Source organism: Eumetopias jubatus, unplaced genomic scaffold, assembly GCF_037043125.1.
Source record: "Eumetopias jubatus isolate StellerSeaLion01/CBP00866 unplaced genomic scaffold, mEumJub1_p1.0 scaffold_16, whole genome shotgun sequence".
Taxonomy (NCBI): domain Eukaryota; kingdom Metazoa; phylum Chordata; class Mammalia; order Carnivora; family Otariidae; genus Eumetopias; species Eumetopias jubatus.
The window spans coordinates 25,154,167-25,172,080 of NW_028274822.1; the positions used below are offsets into that span (position 1 = coordinate 25,154,167).

A 17,914-nucleotide genomic window follows, 5' to 3' on the forward strand; every position below is an offset into this window, starting at 1 on the left:
GTTTTCGTTTTCTTCAGATAAATACCTAGAAATGGAATTGCTGGGTCATATGGTAGTTCTGTTTTTAATTTTTTTGAGGAACCTTCATACTGTTTTCCACAATAGCTACACCAGTTTACATTTCCTACCAATAGGGCACGAGGGTTCTCTTTTCTCCACATCCTGGCCGACACTTGTTAGTTCTTGTCGTTTTTATTTTAGCCATGCTGACAGAGGTGAGGTGAAATCTCATTGTGATTTGGACTTACATTTCCCTGATGACTAGTGATGTTGAGCATCTTTTCTTGTCTGTTTGCCATGTGTATGTCCTCTTTGGAAAAATGTCTGTTTGGGTCTTCAGCCTCTTTTTTAATCAGATGTGGTTTTTTTGGTGTTCTTTACATATTTCTTTACATATGAATTCTTTACATATTTTGAATATTAACTTTTTTTTTTAATGATTTTATTTTTAAGTAATCTCTATACCCAGCGCGGGGCTTGAACTTATAACACTGAGATCAAGAGGCACATCCTCCACTGACCAAGCCACACCCAATAAGAATATTAACTTCTTATTGGATATATCATTTGCAAATATCTTCTGCCATTCACTAGGTTGCCTTTTCACTTTGTTCATGGTTTCCTTCACTGTGCAGAAGCTTTTTAGTTTTATATAGTCTCACTTGTTTATTTTTTGCTTTTGTTGCCCTCGCCTGAGGAGACAGATCCAAAAAAATATTGCTAAGACTGAACTCCAAATCTACTGCCTGTGTGTTCTTTTAGGAGTTTTATGGTTTCAGGTTGTACTTAGGTCTTTAATCCATTTCAAACTTATTTTTGTATATGGTTACCTGAGAGGACCCTTATTTTTTTTTCTTCTCCGTTCATTAGACTTTTTCCTTTAACCATTATGAGTAAGTGTTCCTTGTTATACTTTTTTCTTTATGATTTTGCCTGTGATTTGATGAGTTTTTTTTTTTATTGGTTTATTAAGGTCTTTTTCAGTTCTGAAGTTTTCTATAGTAATGGCTTTGATTTTACTTGTGTTTGAGTTTCTTCTCCCCCAACTTAGGATCACCTGTTAACATTCAGGTTGGATCTCTGTCCTTTGCTTTCTGTATCTTCTTTTTCTTTGTTGTCTTTCATTTCTTAAATTTACTCCTTTATGTCTTTGATTCAGTATTTTATACATATCAGTTCTGTCAAGATTCTAGTGCATCTTTTAGTTATTTCATTTTTTGTTTTGTTTTTAATCATTCTTTGTTTTTCCTGGATGTCAAACTGCTCTCTTTTCATTATACTCATTTTTCCCAGTGGCTTTCTGGGTTTTTTCTTTTTTAAATAGATGATTTTCTCATTTTCCACTGATGATGCTTGTTACTAAATTCATTTGACAGTTTTTTAAAAAAATACTTTATTTTTTTATTTTTTAAAGATTTTATTTATTTATTTGACAGAGATATAGCGAGAGAGGGAACACAAGAAGGGGTAATGGGAGAGGGAGAAGCAGGCTTCCTGCAGAGTAGGGAGCCCCATGTGATGCGGACCCCAGGAACCCAGGATCATGACCTGAGCCGAAGGCAGACGCTTTACAACTGAGCCACCCAGGTGCCCCCCAAAATACTTTATTTTTTAATTATTTGTTTATTTGAGATAGTGCGGGAGAGCATGCAAGAAATGAGTGGGGTGAGGGGCAGAGGGAGAAGCAGGCTTTCCTGCTTCTGAAGAGGCTTTCCTCTTCTGCTGAGCAGGGAGCCTGATGTGGGGTTGATCTAGGACTCTGGGATCATGGCCTGAGTCGAAGGCAGACACTTAACCAACTGAGCCACCCAGACACCCCAATACTTTATTTTTTTAAAGTAGGCTCCACACCCAATGTGGGGCTCAAACTCACAGCCCCGAGATCAGGAGCACATGCTCTACTGACTTGAGCCAGCCAGGCTCCGCCCCCGTTTGATAGTTTTGATTCAGCTCTTTGGCTGAAATTTTAGCATAACCTATTCCTTACCCCAGTGTTACTGTTTTTTCTTATTCATTAAACCAGCAAATATTTATTGAGAACCTGCTATATTATAGGCTCTTTCCTATACCCTGTGCTATATATTCCATAATGTAGTCTATATTCTGGCAAACAGGACTGACTTGGATTCCTAACCTCATGGATCTGTCTGAGTAGAGGAGTCAGATCATAGCTGTACCTCTTTCATGTAACATGTCTCTTCAGAAAAATAAAGCAGAGTAAAGGTACAGGGAGTACCCATGTAGGCACAGTGTTTGCTGTCAGAGAGGGTGCACTTCTTAACCTTGCCCCTCATGTGGATCCTGTAGATGCTTTTTGAATCTGCTCTTAATTTTAGCCTGAAGGCAGGATGATACTATTTTCCACCCTAATTTCTAGAACCCAAGAAGATTTTGTTTTGTATAGGTTTTGCTTGGTTTAAGGTGGGACCTTCCTTTACGCTTACTCCTTGGCTTTGGAGTGTGAGGGAATTATAAAATTCCTGGATTGAACATCTGGATCAACATTTTTGTTCCTGAACAACATGTTGCTGAACAACAGCACATGTTGTTCTGTGTCTGGTGTGTTTATTTCTTCCCAGTTGTTTTCTGGGGTTGTAGCCTCACAGTTGGTGTAGAAAGTGACTTGGTAGGAGATAAGTTTTCTGGTTGGAGTAGACAGTGAGTAGGGGGAGATTTTGTCCTCAGAGGTACTTTCAAGCAGTTACCCTTGTTAACCGTCCATTGATTACCAAATAAATACTTATATCAGTTCTGTAAACTCCGTAGTCAGTGAAAGTGTTCTCTGTTTTTAGGGGGAGAAGGACTATCTGGAATTAGCATTTCTGTGAACTTGTATCTGTTTGTATGTTTTCATGGGTGTTTGATTTTTAAAAGGTTCATACTTCTAGAAATGAGGGCCAAATAACGTAGTAAAGGGCTGTAAGCTCATCTTCCAGTTTCACTCATTTTCACGTCATGGGCAGTCCTCATCTGTATCTCTCACCATTACGTTCCACCGATAATACATGCAAGTATGAAATATGTACAGGAAAGCTGACAACTGAAAAGGATATACAAAACAAACAACAGAAAGCAGAGTGTTCTCACATATTAGATACAGACCTTAGGAGTCGTATCATTTCACCCATAAATAGTATATATCTCATAAGAATTTTTTTAAAGGAGAGCAATACCGTTATCTCAATAGAAGACAATTTTTAGCATAGTAAAATAGCCACCGAGTGTTCAAATTTCTAATTGTTTTAGTTTTTGTGAATCAGGAACCATATAAAGTCTATATGTTATTATTGGTTATTATTGGTATGTCCTTATGATTCTTTTCATAACTAATTTCCTCCTGCAATTGTCTCTCTCTTCCTTTTCTCCTCTCTATTTATGGAAGAAAGTGGGTAGTAGAGTTTGCCACAATGTAAATTTTGTTGATTGCATCCCCATGGATTGTTAACCTGTCTCTGTCCTCTATGTTTTCTGTATATTTGGTATTGGATTTGGGGACACAGGGGTATTTTAGTGAAATATTGGGGAAGGTTGTTTCAGGGGCTGGAAGCAAGTCCAATCTCTCACCCAGATGGAAATTCTCTTTATAATACCCTTATCTGAGTGTTATTCAGACCTTGCTTGAACTCCTGTAGAGATAGGGAAGTCTCTTCTTTACCCAAAAGCTACTTAAGTTAACAGTTTGCTACAAGTTCAAGTTCTAGTGTCAAATGAGTTAGTTTTTAATTTCAGTACCATTGTTATCTTAATTTAACAGTTGCGGACACTGAGGCGCGGGGAGGTGAAGTAAGTTGCTAGGTGTCACAGCTAGTCGGTGGAGCTGGGATTCGAATGCGGTCAGACTCTGTAGTCTAGTTCCGTTATGCTTTTCTGCCTTCCTGTCAGCTATCCCATTCCTGCTCTGGCTTCTGAAGCTTATTCAACCTCAACATAACATTTGATTTTTTTTTTTTTTTTTAAGATTTATTTGTTTATTTGAGAGAGAGAGAAAGAAAGTGCATGCCAGGGGTAGGAGGGACAGAGGGTGAGGGAGAGAATCCCAAGCAGACTCCCTGCTGAGGCCAGAGCCTGACGTGGGTTTCCGACTCATGACCCCAAGATCATGACCTGAGCTGAAATCAAGACTTGGGTGCTCAACCGACTGAGCCACTGAGGTGCCCCATAACATTTGATTTTTACCAATTAACTTTGATCCTGTTAAATTCCATCAAGGTATTTTAGAATATCGAGTCTACCATTGGGTGGTGGTGTTTAAACATCAGGGAGCATACTTTATCTTATTAGTTTACTTTCCCCTCTACATCTTGTCTAAGAGTACTGTGAAAATTTAATTGTGTTAGAATGTCAGCTCCATTAAGACCCGGTGTTCTAAGTATCTTCTTAGTACCCGAAACAGTGCTGGGTACATATAAGTAGCTCAACAAATACATGCTGAATGAACGCATGAAAAAGGGGTATGAAGCTTTAATTACATCAATCCAGTAGCTGGTTACTGTTTCCAACAACATGGGGTTGTTTTGTTTTGGTTTGGTTTTGGTTTTGGTTTTAAATAGCTAACCATTTATAAATTCAAACAATTACTTATAAAGTCATTCAGTAATAAAGGAGCTGTTGAGTGAACACAAGGTTGTGAAGTTGGGATTCTGAATTAATGTTTGTAGTCATATCATCCTCAATTCTTTGTTTCAGTATTTTGTTTTGATTTACAATAGCTCAGTAATATTAATTCACACAGAGATGCACTGGCAAACATTAACTGTTTTTTATTAAACAGTTTATCCTGAAATCTCAGGATATTCTCTCATTAAACTCCAAAGCTTGAAAGAGAAGTAGGAAATTTTTGTTTCAAGATTTAATATGTAATTAGATATCTATTCTTGAGGATAAAAGCTGGACACAATCTGCCCTAACTTCCAGCACACGCTGCACCTTCCTGCTCACAGTGGGGTTCTTCTCCATCCAGCAGTAAGGGGCATCGCCTGGGAGAGACTGTTGCAGAACCTCAGTTTCCACTTGACACACACAAGATCAGAACTTAAACTTTAATAAGACTGTCTTGTGATTTAAAGGCGCATTAGACTTTGGGAAGCACTGTTAACTTCAGTAGGCGCAGGGTAGTGGACCTGGTATTCTGCACGTCCAGCGGGATCCCAGATAATGCTCTTGCCACCGCTCTGTGAACCACAGTCGAATAGCAAGGTGCTAGTGTTTCATCACAATCAGAGAGTTACACAGTAACTTGCATTGACTCAAGCTGTGACAAGAACACCAACCCAGCAGGTAGATCTGAGTTAACTTGACAGTTATTGAGCACAAAGCAGGTATGCTGTAATGGTGTACTTATTCCCATGCATGATTTTTTAAAGTATGTATGTACATACCAGGATTTTAAAATATTTAAAATGTAACTGAAGCTTGGTACATCTTTCCAAATCTTTGACACATTTTCAAGTTCAAATACATGCATAGAGATGGCAGCAAAAGGATAAACCTCAGGTCTGCATAAACATGAATTTTTCTGGCAGCATGGGCCAGTGTGTTTGCGTGTTTGCATTTCCATTTTTCAAAACAGTTAAAAATATATTTCAAAAGAGAAAAGTATTCAGAACTCTGGAATCTCACAGTTTGAAAACCATTAAGCAAAAAGACTGGGCATTTGTCACTGACACTGTTGACTTTGGGGTCAACACTTAACCTTTCTGGGTCTCTTTTTCTTTTTTTTCTTTTTAAAGATTTTATTTATTTATTAGAGAGAGTGTGTGTGCACGCGCACACAAGAGCACGCATGGGGGGAGGGGCAGAGGCAGAGGGAGAGGTAGGCTCCCCGCTAAGCAGGGAGCGCAATGCAAGGCCCAATCCCAGGACCATGACCTGAGCCAAAGGCAGATGTTTAACTGACTGAGCCACCCAGGTGCCCTCTTTTTCTTCATTAGTAAAATTAAACATTCTGACTAAAGAGTCTCTCTCTTCTGATGAGTTTTTTAAGTTTTTATTTAAATTCCAGTTAGTTAACATGCAGTGTAATATTAGTTTCACACGTACAATACAGGGATCCAGCACTTCCATACAACCCCTGGTGCTCATCAAAACAAGTGCACTCCTTAATATCCCATCACCTATTTCACCCATCAACCCCCCCACCCCCCACCGCCAACCATCAGTTTGTTCTCCGTAGTTAAGAGTCTGTTTCTTGGTTTGCCTCTCTTTCTCTCTCTCTTTTTTTTCCTTTCCTTGTTTGTTTTGTTTCTTAAATTCCACGTATGAGTGAAATCATATGGTACTTGTCTTTCTCTGACTTACTCCACTTAGCATAATATTCTAACTCTAATGGGTTCTTTTGTCCTTGTATGATGTATTAGGGTTATCCAGAGACCCAGTAAAGCTAATGGTGTAAATTCCAGTTCAAGTGCAAAGACCTGAGAACCATAAGAGCCAGTGTTGTAAGTCCCTGTCCAAGGGCAGAAGACCAATGTATTAGCTCAACAGTTAGGCAGAGAGAGAGGATTCAGACTTCCTCTGACTTTTGTTCTGTTAGGCCTTTAATGTGTTGGATGATGCCCACCCACTTTGGAGAGGCCAGTCTGCTTTACTCACTTGAAAATTAAAGTGCAGGAACACCTTCACACAACATCCAGAAATAATGTTTAACCAGGTATCTTGGCATCCTGTGGCCCAGTCAAGTTGATACATAAAATTAACCATCACATATGTCTTACTGTACAGACTGATAGAACTTTATATTTTCATTAAGCCTAATTTCTTGATTATAGGGGTTGGTATAGCTCAGCATTTTAGAGGTGAGAATTGGAACCAGTAGATAAGGATGTGTTCTTGAGCAGTAGCAACGTAGACCCGAGGATCTGTTGAATGGAGGTGATATTGGTGTTTATCTCCCATAGTTGGTTTTAAGGATTAAATGAGATTAAATGTGATTAAAGCACTTGGTGGATATTAGTCAGTGTCTGTTTCTTTTGTTGAGAAAAGTGAGGTTGGAGAAGAAAAGTAACTTGAGTTTTAATATTCTGTTAATTATAGACTTGATCTAGAAATCAGATCTTCTGATTCTCATGACAGTATCTGCTCAGTTCTTTGACTGGATTTGCTGAAATGCCCACCTTTCAACCTAAAATTTTTTTAAACAAATTCTTTAAAAATTTTTTCTGATCAAATAGCTTCTCCCTGGCCATATTGCCTTATGTTTCTGTTTATTTTTCGTTAGAATGACTTATGATTATCTGAGCAGAGTTTTACCATTATAGTTTATTGTATTCTATATACTGGGGATCTTTTTTTTTTTTTTTTTACTTTTTTTATTAACATATAATGTATTATTTGTTTCAGGGGTACAAGTCTGTGATTCATCAGTCTTACACTGTTTTTTTTTTTTTTTTTTTTTTAACATTTGCTTTTCTTTCTTTTTCTTTTTCTTTTTCTTTTCGTCTCCCACGTTCTTGGAGCCCAACATGGGGCTTGAACTCACGACCCTGAGATCAAGACCAGAGTTAAGATCAAGAGTCAAACGCTTAACTGACTGAGCCACCCAGGCATCCCTAACATTTGCTTTTCTAAAGAGAAATATATGTGTGTATAAATTGAGTATATATCATCTCATCTCTTTTCTTAATAATTCTGAATTCTGAGATGAATTGGCTCCTTTCTTCTACTGTGTCTATCGTTTTCAGTTTGCGAATCATTTTTTGTTCAGCATTAAGACCAAGCAGCAATTTCTCTCATTATTTATTTTCCTAATTAGATGTGAAAGTACCGTAAGGTTTGTCTATGGAGCAACTTCAATTTGACAGCTTGGTTTTACAGATGCTATAATATGTTCACTTTGATTTCAGTTTTTAATTTTAACTTTTTAAAACCTTATCTTCTCTTGCAGTTGTAAACAACCCTCGAACAGGAAACCTTGGGGCGCTAATTAAGGTCTTCCTTTCTAGAACCAAAGAACTAAAACTTTCAGCAGAATGTCAAAAGTAAGCTGGCTGATTAAATCTTGTTCTCTTTATATTTAGAAATACGAATATTTTTCATTTTTTGGTAGAAATAGATTATGGTCTTTTGAAGCTATAAAGGAATTCTCATTATTAAAAAGTAAAAGAGAGGTTATAATTTACTGTTGCAAGTCATTGTGAGATTATGAATTCTGGAATCTGATTTCAGCATTTTAGACAATTTTCAGAAATATATTTCTTAAGGTTAATGGTGATGTAATTATTATTAAAAAAGGTAGTTCCGCCTCCATTATCACTGCTGCTCCTATCTAGTCTAAATAATGACTAAGTTTGAGGATTACTTCATTCCACATCTGTTTCCTTTCTAACCTTTCCTAGTCGATGAAAGAAGGTTCAGATTAGATATTATAATTTTATTTTATTTTTATTTTAATTCCACTATAGCTAACATAGGTATTATAATTTTATATTTGATACATTGGAAGGTTAATCTTTTATGCACTCAGGCATTTTAAAATCACTTTTGGATGGCATTGTTCATTGCTCTGCTTCCAAACAAATTATATTGAATCCAGTTAAAATTTTTCTTGAGTTCATGGTTACTAATACAAATAGCAAGTATTGTACTGGGCTGCTGACAGTGCCCTACTTAAAATTTTGGTTGTGTGCTTGCATATATTCTCTTTATGTTGGTATACTTTAAAAAATTTTTTTTTCACTTTTCTTTGAATTGCCTGTGTGTGGGACAAGTAAGAAGTTAAGAACAAAGAGCAGTCATGCTTAAGGAAAACATTTTTATTAGGCTGACTCACTAAGTAAAATACAGAGAATGAAACATGAAGTAGACTGGAATAGTGTAATAAATCACGAGCCATGAAAAGATATAGCTATTGTCTTTATATTATAAGCAGAATGGGCAAAATGCTTGAGAAATCATGAACTAGATAGTGCTCATGCTCTCGATTAAATATGGATTCTTGTGTGAGTTTGGTTTTTCCCTTGCAGCCACATCTTCATTTGGCAGACACACAATGCTTTGTTCATTATTTGCTGCTTGCTGAAAGCATTCATCTGTGAGATGTCAGAAGAGGAACTGCAGCTTCATTTTACTTATGAAGAAAAGGCTCCTGGCAGTTACAGTAAGTATTGCCTTTGAAGATGTCCTAGGGATAGCATGTATGACATAGAAGGATAAATTTGAGGAATAAAAGTAGAATTTTGAAAATTCTATTTTTCTTTTTATAATTTTCATTTCTAAATGACCTGGCCCTGTCACTCTTTTTTCTCCTATATTAATCTCAGTGAGCCAAGACTCTCAATTTCTTTTTTTTTTTCTTTTTATATAAGAAAGCAAGGAGGATTGAAACTTTTATTTACTTTTGACTTCCATGCATATGGAAGATAAAGTTAAAAACCAAAGTATACCTTTCAGAAAACAGAGATGTCAACTTCAGTATTATTACCAGGGTGATACATTAAGGGAGACAACCAATCAGAATTACAGATTTCATAAATGTTAAAGATTACTTTCATAGGACAGAACAGTCTCTGGGTCTTTGGGACTACTTGATCAGAAATAACATTTAAGGACAGTTTTACAGTGCTGAAATGTGTGGTCTTTTCCTGAAGACACAGGGAAAGGTTAGCATTCTCTCATGATATTGCTGGAGTTTTGTGTTGTTTTTTTGCCAGTAGTTAGGAGGGTCTGTAGTTTTCAAGATGGTGTTTAGTTTTCTTAGCATTAGAACTTACAACTGAGAGAGTAGAAGGGCAGATTGGGATTCTTAAATGAAATATGGGGAATATAGTATTTTTCATCTACCCTTCACGCTAACTTCTCTTTGAGGGCAAAGGCACTGTTGCTCGTAAGATTCCTGGGTTCATTTTTCAAAACACATCTCTGTCCTCTTTAGGCTTTTTGCCTACCTAGAGCTTTATATGTTGATTTTTGAGTTTTAAAAAAGAAATGTGTTCAGTTTGCCATTGTGATAATCTACATTTGTTAAACATATACTGATGTTTAAACAGAGCTTTTTTTTTTTTTTAAAGATTTTATTTATTTATTCATGAGAGACAGAGAGAGAGAGAGAGAAGCAGAGGGAGAAGCAGGCTCCCAAGGAGCAGGGAGCCCGATGCGGGACTCAATCCCAGGACCCTGGGATCATGACCTGAGCCGAAGGCAGACGCTTAACCATCTGAGCCACCCAGGCGCCCTAAACAGAGCTTTTAATCAGAATTGTGTCTTGCAAGTGTTAATTTTGTAAGGCTAGGACTTTCTTTTTGTGGTGCTGAAACTGCCAAAACCAGCCCTACTTGGGGAGTATCAGACCTTTCCACAGAAGGTCTAGCAGCAAGAATGGAGTGTATATTTACCCCATGGCACCTGAGAGCTGAGCCAGCCAAGAACCTGCAAACCCAACACTTTGTTTTGCTTTATGTCAAAACAATTATGCATGCACTGTACTTTAAAATAAATACAGTAATATTGTGTTAATGTAAAATTATTTGTCATGCATACCATTAAGTTGATGCACTTCAGAGATACACTGAATTTATTTTGAGGCCCAGAAGGACCCTCTTTGTACCTACTCTCTCCACTTATTTTTTTTTTTAAAGATTTTATTTATTTATATGACAGAGAGACACAGCGAGAGAGGGAACATAAGCAGGGGGAGTGGGAGAGGGAGAAGCTGGCTTCCCGCTGAGCAGGAAGCCGGATGTGGGGCTTGATCCCGGGACTCCAGGATCATGACCTGAGCTGAAGGCTGATGCTTAACCTACTCAGCCACCCAGGCGCCCCTAGAAGCACGGTTTTGTTGTGCATCCTACATAACCTAAAGTGAGAGCAGCATAAAAATAACACTTTTTCAGCCGTGGGCCACATTATCAAGATGCTTGTCTCACCAAAAGAACCATCTGTGAAGTCTGATATTGGTAATTCTGTCTGTGCACTGACGGATTGTCCTCTTTTTTTTTTATATGGAGTTAGCAGTTCAGGATTACACATTCTTTCGTTTTATCTTTTCCTTTACAGTTGAGTCTACTGTTGATCCACCAGTTTTAAGTCCAGTAAATATCTTTTTAAGGTTAAACACTTCCCGTTTTTGGCATATGTAATTACTTTCATTTTAGTCATACATGTTGTTAGTTTGAGATTTCTACTTATCACTGGTGTAAGTCCTTTTACATTTTCTTTTAATATCTTTTTACAATTTATAGAGTAATGAAAATAAATGATTGCATAGATTCTGTTAAATGGTAAAAAAAAAAAAAAGGGAGATCACTATGCAGTACCTAAAAACATCTGTTTCTCAGCTAGTACGTGAATCTCGGAATCAGGCGCACAGGAGACCACGGGGGAGACTGCTCAGGGGTTGAGAGAGTAGACAGTAGTAGGGCTTGTTCGAACGTTGAATTGACAGAAGCAGAGCACCATCTACAAACAGCTGAGCAAAGTCAGCTGAGGAATTTGAGGACTTTTTTGGTTCCAATTCACTGTAATTCTGCTGTGATGAGATGGATGTTGCCAGCACATTCGGTGAAGCCTTCCTTATGAGGGTCATGTAACTCTCTGCGTAAGTGCCCCATTTGTAATAGAAATTTGTGAGGATGTCCTACATGAACATTTCCCCACAGGCTATGTATGGCATGGTAGTAGATTGTTTGCTAGAGGGAATTTGTATCATTTTGTAAATATAACTCTTTCCACTATTGCATGTCCCCTTTGAGAGTAGTCAAAGGGGACAAAGCTAGCCCTAGGTAAAACTGTGAAGGACTATAAAATTGTGACTTTTTTCCCTTTGCCTTCAATGTGAGTACGGTCTTCTGTCTTGGTATCATCCCCCATTACCCCAAGGTAATAACTAATATTTATTTTACATTTTGTATCTCACAAATCCAATATTTTAAGTCCTTAGGGGTATGAATTTGGAATTTGTTTCCGCAAACACTTATGGTGGTTTGTTTCTTTATGTATTTGATGATGTTGATTGTGAGCTTTTGTTTATTCATCTTAATCTGAGGCCCCAAATACAGGAAGTATTTGCATTTGTTTCTAGAGGGATCTAGACTGCATCACCTGAGGCCATTTAACCTCCTTTAGAGGTTCTTGGTTTAATGTGACAGCTCAGGTTCAGCTTCCCAGTGGCAAGCCCGTGGCACGGCTTTGTATTGGCAGCTTTGTATTGGCATTCATCGTCAGGGTCACCCTACCCTTCGAGTTTGTTTACTGCTCAGTATTTTACTCTGGATTCAAGCCACAGTTTGTTCACCTGTGGTTGTTCTTTTTGGTTATGGTGCAAGGGTCCCTGGAGATTTCCTCTACTTTCTGGAAGCCCATCAATGCACTAAAAAGTGTATATTAGCCAAGAACTAGTTGTTTTGTACAAGAGGCCTCTTTGGAGTAACGACTCTATTAATATTGTCGCCAGTGGAAGGCAATTATAGTTTCTTTACAAATATTTTTACAATTTTTTAAATGAGGAAAGAAGCCTTTGGAGATTGAGACTGAAGGCAGAGGCGTGCGCGCAGATGCGCGCGCGCGCACACACACACACACACACACACACACACACACACAGGGAAAGAGTTAACCGGAAAGCCCAGGGAAGTGGGGGGGCTCTAGGATCAAGAGCATAGAGCGGGAGTGTGGGTTTGCATTGCAGGGGCACACCACCTGTGCCCCGCAGCGCTGTGGGTGGGCACACATGGCAGCCAGTTAGCGCGGCTCTGGGGAGAGTAGAAAAGAGACTGGAGACTTGTCGAGTTCAGGTGAAATGCTTGCTTAACCACATTTCCTCAGCATAAAATGGTTTAATAGAAATTATTTTAAAAAATTTTATTTTGTAGGAATTGCTCTCAAGCATAATGGATTGAACCCACGTGCTTATCTTTGCTTTCTTCTGAAACTCCAATAAAATATCAGTAAAGGGACTTTTAAAAAGTCATGAATTTATTATTAGTTTAAAGAGGAGGAAAGGGGAACACAATGTTCATAACATTTTTCAAGTTGGAAAGTTGAGTAATGATGAACTCAACTGATCAGTGAAAGCTGAAGGCTGAATGCTGAATGCCGAATGCCTTCAGGGTCAGACAACTCCAGGAAACAGCCAGTTCTTGCCATAGAACCCTGGAAAGGCTTAGGAATTGGAAATACCAGGTGTCTCTGAAGGCAGACACCTGGGAGGAGTGATTGAAGGAGCAGTTGGACACTCAGCTCTTCTCCACCACCATGTGCAGTCAGGAGACCACCCCTTCCCTGGTTAATACTAGACTGTCTTCTCTGAGAGGCTGAACCAAGAGGGCCTTCCTGCAGGAGCTCTGGGGCACAGTGGAGGGGTGGTGTACTGAGAACAGGGCTAAGAACAAAGAGTACAAATGGAGGAGTGAGGCATCTTGACATGGCTTCTAAGTGCTGGCACGGTGGTTGTACCCACTACCTCCCCTTCCCTCCGGAAGGTTAATGCATACTCTTCTGGAGAACATGAACTGAAAACAGGAAAAAGATGTAGAGATACTGATGTTTGGGTGTCCCTCAATGATACAGCTCCGAACCTTCCAGGGGGAGCCACCACTTCCATCAGCATTGGCCTCCTTCTGACAAGTAAATGGAGAACCAGGGATCCTGACAGCTGGAAAAAACTTCCAACTTCTGAGAGATCAAAACGAGAAAAAAGTGGTAGAAGATAGAATATTTATGGAAATCAAAAAAATAATCCATAATCATACCTCTCTAATATAACTCCTTTCCTTTTCCTTTTTTCGTTTTTAATATTTTATTTATTTGCCAGACAGAGCAAGCACAAGCCGGGGAGTGGCAGGCAGAGGGAGCCCGATGTGGGACTCGATCCCAGGACTCTGGGATCATGACCTGAGCCAAAGGCAGATGCTTAACAACTGAGCCACCCAGACATCCCATCTACTTTCCTTTTCATTCTCCTCTGGCTGAAGACCTTTTTACATTTTTATTTTATTAAGTTTTTTTAAAGATTTTTATTTATTTATTGAGAGAGAGAGAATGAGAGAGAGAGAGCATGAGAGGGAGAAGGGTCAGGTCAGGAGAAGCAGACTGCCTGCTCTGCAGGGAGCCCTATGCGGGACTCAATCCCAGGACCCTGAGATCATGACCTGAGCTGAAGGCAGACGCTTAACCGACTGAGCCACCCAGGTGCCCCTTTATTAATTTTTTAAAAAGATTTTTATTTATTTGTCAGAGAGAGAGAGAGCGCACAAGCAGGGGGAGTGGCAGGCAGAGGGAGAAGCAGGCTCCCCACTGAGCAAGGAGCTTGATGTGAGACTCAATCCCAGGACCCTGGGATCATGACCTGAGCTGAAGGCAGACACTCAGCCGACTGAGCCACCCAGATGTCCCTGGCTTAAAACCATTTTGAGACTCTCTGGAAGTACCTTCAAAATCCATGATGTATTCATTTAACTAAATGCAGTAGTGGTAAAACTCCCTCTTTTGAAACTAATATTGAATTTTTTCAGATGGCCGAAGTGCTTTGGCTCTCAAGGCAGCATGGTTTCACTCTTCTCTTATTTTTGCTTGAGCTAATCTTTAGGGCCTGGGGCAGGCTCTATGTAGCTCAAGAGGTAAACCTGAAGTTGGTAGATGAGTTGTTTCTGTTTTGTTTATTTTTGTCTTAGTATGAAATTTAACAGTTTAGTTTCGTTAGTTCAGTAATGCAAAAAAAAAAAAAAACCAATTGCTAGAAAGGACTCAAGAAAGCATGGATTTATAATTTTGAAATATTTTGCATATAAGATTTGTGATCTGTCTTTGCAGAAAAATTAAAGTGCTTCTAGGACCTCCTGAATTGTTCTTGGCCTTACAATAGGTGATACTGTTTTTTAATATTTCTCTCTTTTCTTTTCCTTTCTTGTCTGTTATCAGTGGACCAAAATCGTTAAACTTTATTGACAGGCTTGCTTTCTGATTTCAAACTATATCACAAAGCTATAGTAATTGAAACAGTATGGTATTGACATTAAAGCAGATATAGATCAATGGTACAGAACAAAGAACCCAAAAATAAACCCATGCATATGTGGCCAGTTAGTTTATGACAAAGGTGCCAAGTATATACAATGGAGAAAAGACAGTCTCTTCAATAAATAGTGATGGGAAAATCGGACAGCCACGTGCAAAAGAATGAAACTGGACCCCTATCTCACACTGTACACAAAAGTTAATTCAAAGTGGACTGACGACTTGAATGTAGGACCTGAAACCATAAAATTGCTAGAAGAGAACATAGGTGGTAAGCCCCCTGCTATAGGTCTTGGAGAAGATTTTTTGAATCTGACACCAAAAGCAAAAATAAACGAGTGGGACTACATCAAACTAAGAAGCTTCTGCACAGCAAAGGAAATCATCAAGAAAATGAAAGCAGCCTATTGAATGGGAGAAGTTACTTCCAAATCAGATATCTGATAAGGGGCTAATATCTAAAATAGGTAACTCAGCACCTGGCTGGTTCGGTCGATGGAGCATGCAACTCTTGATCTCAGGGTCATGAGTTCAAGCCCCATGTTGGGCGTAAAGCTTACTTAACAACAACAACAAAAATCCTAAGGATTCAACAATTTAAACCTCTTTTCCGGTTATTGCAGTGCATGACACCGTGAGCAGCAAAGTTTCCCACAACCCCCTGTATGAGTTGGTGTGGGAAGTCCTGCATGGGAACCAGTGCAAGTGCCAGAAGTTTTGGGAGATGGTGGAGCTGCAGATCTGCTTGAACAATGACCCTCAGAAGGACAAATGCTTCTCGGCACTGTCGGGCTTAAGTCCACTCCCAGCCCCAAGTTCTCTGTATGTGTTTTGGGGGATTAGCAACACTTGATGAGGCCAGGGCTGTGGATATTCCCCACATGGACATTGGGGCACTGAAGAAACTCAACAAGAAGAAAACTAAGTCAAGAAGCTGGCCAGGAAGCAGATCCCTCGAATCCTGGGCCCAGGCCCGAGTAAGACTGGCAAGTTCCCTTCCTTGCTGACCCACAGTGAGAGCATGGTGGCCAGAGGGGATGAAGCGAAGTCCACGATCAGATTCCAGATGGAGAAGGTGCTGTGTCTGGTGGTGACCATTGGCTGCATGAAGATTACAGATGATGAGCTTACATATAACATCCATTCAGCTGTCAGTTTCCTGTTGTCATTGCTCAAGAAGAATTGGCAGAAAGTCCAGGCTTTAAACATCAGGAGCACCGTGGGCAAGCCCCAGTGCCTATACTAAAGCACAGCTTAATAAACCCTAGTGCTACCACGAATACATAGACATATATAACTCCTACAACTCAATAGGGAAAAATAATCTGATTACAAATGGGCAGAAGATCTGAATAGGCATTTTTCTGAAGAAAACAGATAGCCAAGAGGTACATGAAAAGATGCTCAACATCACTAATTATTAGAGAAATGCAAATCAGAAACACAATGAGATATCACCTCACACCTGTTGGAATGCCTGTTATCAAAAAAGACTAGAAATAGCAAGTGTTGGCAAGGACGTGGAGGAAAGGGAACCCTTGTGCACTGTTGGTGGGAATGTAATGCACTGTTGGTGAGCTGCTATGGAAAACAGTATGGAGGTTCCTTAAAAAAATTAAAAGTAGAACTAACATATGATCCAGCAATTACATGTCTGGGTATTTGTCTGAAAAAAAAAAGAAGGAAAACACTAATTTAAAAAAATGTATATAGAGCGCCTGGGTGGCTCAGTCGTTAAGCATCTGACTTTAGCTCAGGTCATGATCCCAGGGTCCTGGGATCGAGCCCTGCATCGGGCTCCCTGCTCCGCGGGAAGCCTGCTTCTCCCTCTCCCACTCCCCCTGCTTGGGTTCTTGCTCTCACTGTCTCTCTCTCTGTCAAATAAATAAATAAAATCTTTAAAAAAATAAAAAAAATATATATCACCCTCATGTTCATTTCAGCATTATTTATAATACCCAAGATATTGAAATAACCTATGTGTCCATTGATGGATGAGTGGATAAAGATGATGTGGTACACACCACACACATACACACACTTACACACACACACAGGAATAATATTCTATAAAAAATGAAATCTTTCCATTTGCAACAATGTCGATGAACCTCGAGGGCATAGGCTAAATGAAATAAGTCAGAGACAAATACCATATGATCTCTCTTATATGTGAAAGCTAAATCCATTATACATATATTAAACTCATAGATGCAGAGAACAGGTTGAGGGGGTAGGAGAAGTGGGTAAATTTATTTTTCTTTAGTTTAAATAAATTGAATACAAAAATAATAAAACTGGAATTTAAGAGGCTAATACTTTAAATTGGCCTAGAATCTAAGTATGCATTGTGCAGTACAATACCCTGTTGCATACATACTCTATGTAGTTAGTAGTTGCTTACTAAAATCTATTTCCATACTTTCTCCAACGTACATGAAACTGTTTTCTACCCTCTTCTGTTATCAGCAGTTTTTATATTGTGTTCAAATTAGAAATAAAAAAGGCATATTCTATAATAGAACCTGGAAGACTGTATTATCCTTGGGTATAATTAGAAACATTTCTATTTGACTACAATAATAGCAGACAGCCAGGATTATTGCAGATTTTATTGGAATATGTGGGACACAGTCTTATAAATATTGTAATGCATTACAATGTAGATCAGTTTTCATTTTAGAAAAGAGTGAGTCCATCTGCTTTTCCTTAGTTTGATTATTTTATAGACACATTCAGTTTTGCTCATTAGAAATTTAAATATGATTTTTAATACTTTAATTCCAGTATTAGTGTCACAATTAAAACTGCCTATTGTGGATTCTACCATGGTTTTCTGAATATGTTTATAGTAAATACAATCTAGCTTATGTGCCTTCCATCTTAAGTCAGTTTTGCTCTGAACTTTTTAGGCACTCGGGGAACCTGTTTTTGGAATATAGCTCTGTTATTTCTTGATTGATTTTTT

The 17,914-nt window shown here is 38.7% G+C and overlaps 1 protein-coding gene across 1 annotated transcript in view; it reads left to right on the forward strand.

Annotated features, from left to right (window-relative positions):
* Window positions 1-17,914, forward strand: part of DYM (dymeclin) — a 339,132-nt gene that overhangs the window by 50,589 nt on the left and 270,629 nt on the right. Inside the window, exons 4-5 of the mRNA XM_028098349.2 lie at window positions 7,883-7,976; window positions 8,961-9,094. Of these exons, the coding sequence (XP_027954150.1) occupies window positions 7,883-7,976; window positions 8,961-9,094 (228 nt within the window). The remainder of the gene's footprint in view (window positions 1-7,882; window positions 7,977-8,960; window positions 9,095-17,914) is intronic.